The following is a 6,576-nucleotide window of genomic DNA, read 5'->3' on the forward strand; positions in this document are numbered from 1 at the left end:
GGCCAGGCACTAGCGTAGCTCCTCTTGTAGGGACAAATCCTGGGCACTGCAAGTTATAGCAGCCTGCAGATTTGGTGTCCCTCTGAGAAATGATACAAGGCGACATGTATTAATGTTAATGTATACATAGCTATAATTAGTATAAATGAGTCCAATGAGGAAAAAAAAGGATAAGTTTAGTGACACCTCAACATTATGTACTTTATCAGAATGGCATGGTATACACTTACCGTCGTGTATGTAAAGAATCGAACGTCTCGGTTATGATACAAAGAGGGGGAAACCTGCAAGCCAACCCATAATTTAAATAGCACTTCTTGAAAAGCATTTGAGTTTGTGAGAATGGGTGATATGTATGTACATGAAACCCAGCTTCAATTAAGCTGTAGTGTTCCCCTTGACAGTAGATCTGTGTGGCTGATCCAGATTCTTGAGAGTTTTCTTGATTAGGTGAACCCATATACTCATTTCAGCTCGAAGACCATAGAATTTTCCTGGCTCCGTGTGCCACATTGCATACTATTTATATAAAGATGTAGCTCAAATTAGTGAATAGTCAGAAAAAAATTGTACTTGTGCACAAGCATATTACAATTTTTGGGTAGCTTCTTGGCAGCGGTAGGACGCTCTTCTTCCTAGAACTTATGACGTGGTGTTTTTAGGTGATCCTTTAGATGCTATCAAGATTTTCCTATGCCTTAACTAAGTAGGTTTAGCTCGAACTTACCTTCTCTACAAGGTGTATGGGTCATGCCAATGTAGCACGGGAAATTGGTGCATCGGTTAACTCCTAGCTTGGTGTTGGCACATCAGGATTAGTATTACATAGTGCATGCATACATGGATCTTCTTGGTAAGGAAGTGCGATGTGCACTCCAAGCTAAGTGTTTGAACATCGGGATTAGTATTACATAGATCATGCATGGAACTACATCTGTTTCTGAATCCATTGGGTGTGGTGTATTAATTTTTTATATATTGCATTATTTTTCTAGGTCTGTATCTAAATACATTGGGTGTGGTGCATTAATTTTGTATATTGCGTTCTTTGTCAAATCAGATCTGTTTCTGAATCCATTGAGTGTGGTGCATTGATTTTATACTCCTATATTGCATCCTTTGTCAAACCAGATCTGTTTCTTACTTTTTGTGCGAAAAAAGATCTATTTCTGAATCCATTGGGTGTGGTGCATTAATTTTGTATATTGCGCTAAAGAGAAACATATCTATGTAATTTAAATTGACCAAATATTTCCTCCTGTTACGAAAATCTAACACGGAGGGAGGGAGGGAGGGAGGGAGCGTCATACATGAGATTTAGTGTTGCCTTTTCCATCAGTTTTCATTCTCCCTTTGAGCTAAAAAGGATTGGATCTTGAAAGAGTACCATCCTAGAAAAAAGTTTTATCTGGAAAGTTAGGACGATTGTTGTACCAAGTCCATAAAACATAGTTATTTCCTTGCACATATATGGTGTTCTAGTATCTAATGGGCCACATAACTAACAATGAATAATAACAGCAGAATACAAATATTGGTACTTGTCATGATCAAGTGGTCATGTAGGTACAAGAACGTGGTGGATACATCAGAAATATTAGAAAGGGTTATATGTGTTGACAAGCTAAATGCATACCTTCTCATTTGTTTGTAGAGTGCCACCTAGATCTATCGATTCGGCCAAAGTGATGTAGTAAGGTGCAAATGAAAAGAAGAGAAATATTGGTATGATAACATGACCCTGACCACGACCCATTGGTACAAGAAACTGTCTTCCTTCAACAAAACTTAAAATTGTGTGGTTCCTTACACTTTTCTCTGATCTGGGCAGTGCTATATATACATATAGAGTAGAGGTAAGTTCTTGGATGTAAAGCTTTAGAACGTTTCTTGTAGATGTTTGCTCAACATTTATTGAATGATCTTATCTTTCTTTGGATAAGGATATACATCAATTATTCCATCAATGTTCTTTAATAGTTACTCGATTTACAATCATTCCTATTTTTTTAGATAAGGAGATACTGACTGATTCATGAAATTTCATTAATGATGGACTAGATTTTATCGAATGAATGGTTGTCTAATGATTCGCCTGTTTTTATATGGATACGTATCAGTTGCTCCATCAATATTCACTAATAATAGAATTGGTTTAAATTCCAACCATTTCATTTCATAGTTTTTTTTCAAACTCATTATCAGCTTACTTCGGCCCATTGGTTAGGACGAGTGCCACCTAGTTAAATAGAGAAACCTACAATATCCAAAGATAGGGATCCACCAACTGACCTAGGTACCAACATACACTCTCTCACACACTACAAAGCAGTGGTGGGGAAATGGAGGGTGTGCACACTCCAATTATAATCTACCTAATCCAAGTGTCATACAATATTTAACAAAAGCACATAAATATCCCAATCATGTCGCACACCATTTTAGTTCATTAAATATATTCCAAATTTGTAATCAGAAATAGAAATAGTCTTACATGCAAGATGCACATAAGTAGAAAACTACGACATAAGGTTAAGTATCCTTTCCATGAAAGCTTTAACTATGCCATGTTCACTTACTTTCAAGAATACGTGTCGCTCAATAATTTTAACCGAGCAATGGTTCATCAGATCGTCATCCAACTTATTTATTACTGGACTCATTGCTGAAACTACCTGTTGCCAGTGGTAACATTGGTACCAATTTGGTAAGAAAGTAGACCAAATGATGAAGACCAGGCCTTTTTGTGAACATAACAGACAACTCACTCATATGCGTAGACATCAAAATCTCTCATCTTTTCTCATATCATCAATAAAAGTTGCAAGTTCGAATTCAAGCCTTACCAAATATGTGATTCATATGTCCTTGGGGGTAGTGTTGAGAATAGCCAAAATTATAGGGTTCCTTCTGAGTTCTACATGGCAATCCACATGGACCAACGGTCAACAAAATTCAAAGGCAGTCAACACAAGTCAAGGAGGTCAGCAAAAGTCCAAGCAAGCTACCATGGGTCCAAGCAAGTCACCCTGGTCAACAATCATCCAAAAGTCTTCATGGCCAACAAGTCAAAGAAAGAAGAGCAAATTAAACATTAAGGCAAAGACAGGGGCAAAGCAACAAAGAAACTCAAGCCAAGAAGAAAAACTTTCATATAATGGAGGGAATCCCCCTTTCATGGGCCACTACTCTAGTCCTAGCCCAACTAGTGGCCCGTGGACAAAAGATTACCTAGTTTGAATGATAAGCAGACATAATTTCAGTCTAGAGGATTTCAATTTATGCTTGCGTCATCTTAGGTTTTTTCCTTGGGATATGGACCATTTGACATAGCTATCCCTGCATTTCAGTCTCTGACAGGTGGGCCCCATGCTTGGTGGGACCCACATGTCAGTGACTCAGAGGCAGGATCGCTCACGTCAGGGGATCCCCGTGCCTTGTGCAACTGTTTCATCCTTTTCTTAGAAATGTGGTACAAACGCAGATGTTTCCTTGTTTAACCATTTCAAGTGCTTGCAGTGTTATGCCGCATATTGTTCAAAGTTACCATTGGGTAATTGGTTCAACTTTTGCATTCTCTAATCTCTCCAAGCTTTGCAGTTTTATGCTAGAGCATAGAAGTGCTTGCAGTTTGCTGCTTTTATTTTTACTGTCGTTAGAATGCTGAAAGAGACCAAGCCGTGAAGAGTTTTGCCTATGCTGGTTCTGCGCTGTTGAACTTGGCCAGCCGTCCATGGCACCGACCGCGCCGTCGATGGACTGTCCGACCCGATGTTACATGGGTTCAACTGGACTACACACACTAACTAAACTAACATAATCACCGATTGAAAGTTTATATAAGATACTAACGAACTAAGTACTCACGCACTAACTAAAATAACATAATCACGCACTAACACTCCCGCCTAACAAACCATCGAAAGGTACGTGAGAAGATCAAGGAAACACGATATGGATCGGCCCCAACAGAAAACATCTCTTATCTCCTTATCCCAACGCATCACATGGAGCATTTCACGTGCATCCACCCTATATATACATTCACTGATCACCAACCATAAGACGTTCGTCGCACCATTCACATCTGGCCAGCAAGCACAAACCAAGAAAGAGACCGACCCATGGCGGCATCCAAGTCCCATCTCGCCTGCTTCTTCCTCGCCGTCGCCGTCCTGACCGCCGCCGCCGCGCCCGAGCCTTCGCTTTCGGCGGCCGTCACGGCCAGGGCCCCCGCTCCCTCCCCCAACGGCGACTTAGTAGCGAAACCATCATCATGGTCATGGTGCATCATCCCCTGCTTTTCGTTTATACCACAGATATTGTGTATACCACCCATATTCTGTCCACCGACGCCGCCACCACCGGCGCCGGCGCCGCCGCCCCCGCCGACATCGAAGCCTCAGCCGAAGGAGTGCCGGACGCCGCTGATGGGGCTGATGCCATGCAAGGATTTCCTCACCAACAGCGCCGCGCCGGAGCCTCCGAAGCAGGGCAAGTGCTGCGACGGCCTCAGGTCACTCGTCCAAGACGCTCCCATCTGCCTCTGCCGCATACTGGAGGGCACCGACCTCGACAAGCTCATGTCTGCGACCGTGGATAGAGAGAAATTCATTCGGACGATGATCATCTGCGACTCGAGCCCCGGTGAATTTGGTTCTTGTGAAGGTAACTTGTTGATCTCCTCTCCCGGTACCATATGTAAACTTTTCATTTGGGCATTTCTTATTGTCTTTAGTGTGAATCTTTTTGATGTATCTGAGTGCAGGACCCGTGCCACCGATGAGGGCCGCACCTACCCCTAAAGCTGCTCCATAATCGGGCAAGTCAGGTAACCAGTTTATTTCCTGATAAAATCGAACCAATTTTTTGTGCCCATTTATTCATGCATGGCTGAATCAACTAGGTATACTTTTTTATTTTAGGGTGAGGTATACTTATTTGCGTATTGTACTTTAACTTCTCTTGATTTGCTCTTTGCAGAGCCATCGTCCTCGTACGTAATAGCAGCATTACAGAAACAAGATACATGTGTGGAAGCTGAAGATGCCGTATGTCAAGATCCGTTAGCATCATTTTTAGAAGAGAGTGCTAGTTCTTAGTTCGATTTAGGGAGAATGTGTAGCTTCATTTGTGACAAGACATTATTTGTCACCGTCCAACTATATGTTTCTTTACGAAAGTGTGCAACCGTTGCTATGTGTTTGATTAAGGAGTCTTCGATATATATGTGTGCAATTTGGTAATGAACACATCAATATTCCAAAAATGCGTCAAGTCCTTAGTCCTGTAATCCTATGAGTCGTGCTCGTGTGGTCATCCTTAGGCCCAACTCGACCCAAAGACCAACACGAGCACGTGAGGCGCTCCGGGAGAATGGGGTAAGATCAGCGATGCGCCTCTTGCATAAACTCGGGCTAGCGAAACTCGATTGCGTGCCTTGTCGCGGCCCCAACGTTCGGCTGTGCGCAAAGAGCCAACTAAATTTTAGGTGATATACTTGATTGAGTGGGCGGAGCATGTCATGAGCCTTGTGTTTCCACATTTTAGCATGTCGATCTCTCGTAGAGCAATTTTTTGAGTTACATTCTGTTCTAACAAACGTATATATTGACTGTAGTGAACACTAAGGTAATGCATGATTTGGCTTTTAACAAAATAGCACAGTGGCCGCGCATTGCTCCGGCAACAACTTACCATGTATAAATTTAACCATTTGTTGTCTCGAAATCTGCCATTACACACAGAAATATTTAGTGTTATAAAAGATCACTTGTGATAAATTGAAGTAATATCATTTTACTTTTAGAATAGTTCTTAGTGGAGCACATTGTCGGGTAATAAGCCGACAATTATGGAAGATCCAAAATACCTATGCACATTTTTTCCTACATTAATTATAGGAGTGATGTTGTTAAACCACAAAGTTAGCAAAAGAACTAGGATAGTGACATAAATGGTGTTTCTGTCAACTACAGTTACAATACCATATATCAAGTGTGTGTGTTGTAGAGAGGAACAAAATATAAGACATGTGTAGTTGTGTTACATCTTTGTACACAAAATCCACTAGTGTAGAATGGTGCTATTAAGCCACCCTATCGCACACGCTAGAAAACAGTTGTGTGTGATACATCGCACACGGTTCAATCGTAGGCAGACCAATTCTGATTAATATGCAGTCAAAGACAACATGAATAAGTAATGTAAATGTGATGACTTTTTTGAACACAGTACAATCGAAATCGCTCACATACACGAGTATAGACTCACCCATATAAATGCACACATTCACACTATATCTCTATGAGCACCTTTGAAAGACTTAGCCGACCGGAAGGCTGGAATACATTCAGGAATAATGCGGGCATCAATGTCAAGTCTAGGACTGGAATCCTGGTGGGCTGAGGATATCAGTGTCCTTATAACCATTCAAACACAGGTTGGTTCACTGTAAATATGATGGCTTGAAGGGTAATATTTTGTGAATATTACCAGCAAAATAAATTCATGTAACATTGAGCATTCATGTAATCCTATTTAAGGAATATATTTGCTTTTCTGATCAAGTTAAGG

The 6,576-nt window shown here is 41.1% G+C and overlaps 1 protein-coding gene and 1 long non-coding RNA gene across 2 annotated transcripts; one reads left to right on the plus strand and one right to left on the minus strand.

Moving 5' to 3' along the window:
* Nucleotides 1–3: 3 nt before the first annotated feature.
* Nucleotides 4–1,790, minus strand: LOC119358774. Its single transcript, XR_005172298.1, has 5 exons — nt 1,637–1,790; nt 1,311–1,391; nt 362–519; nt 231–284; nt 4–82 (listed from the first exon to the last, which is right to left on the minus strand). It is a non-coding gene; the product is annotated as an uncharacterized LOC119358774 (long non-coding RNA).
* Nucleotides 1,791–4,080: 2,290 nt separating this feature from the next.
* On the plus strand, nt 4,081–5,260 carry LOC119358775 (translation initiation factor IF-2-like). Its single transcript, XM_037625193.1, has 3 exons — nt 4,081–4,668; nt 4,769–4,831; nt 4,984–5,260. The coding sequence occupies exons 1-2, from the start codon at nt 4,125–4,127 to the stop codon at nt 4,816–4,818; spliced, it is 594 nt and encodes a 197-aa protein (XP_037481090.1). The 5' UTR covers nt 4,081–4,124; the 3' UTR covers nt 4,819–4,831; nt 4,984–5,260.
* The last annotated feature ends 1,316 nt before the right edge of the window (nt 5,261–6,576 follow it).

The sequence above is a fragment of the Triticum dicoccoides genome, chromosome 2A, assembly GCF_002162155.2.
Source record: "Triticum dicoccoides isolate Atlit2015 ecotype Zavitan chromosome 2A, WEW_v2.0, whole genome shotgun sequence".
Taxonomy (NCBI): domain Eukaryota; kingdom Viridiplantae; phylum Streptophyta; class Magnoliopsida; order Poales; family Poaceae; genus Triticum; species Triticum dicoccoides.

Coding starts and splice junctions, on each gene's coding strand:
- LOC119358775 (XM_037625193.1), top strand. CDS start 4,125: ATGGCGGCATCCAAGTCCCATCTCGCCTGCTTCTTCCTCGCCGTCGCC. Junction 4,669..4,768: donor TGAATTTGGTTCTTGTGAAG/GTAACTTGTTGA, acceptor ATCTGAGTGCAG/GACCCGTGCCACCGATGAGG.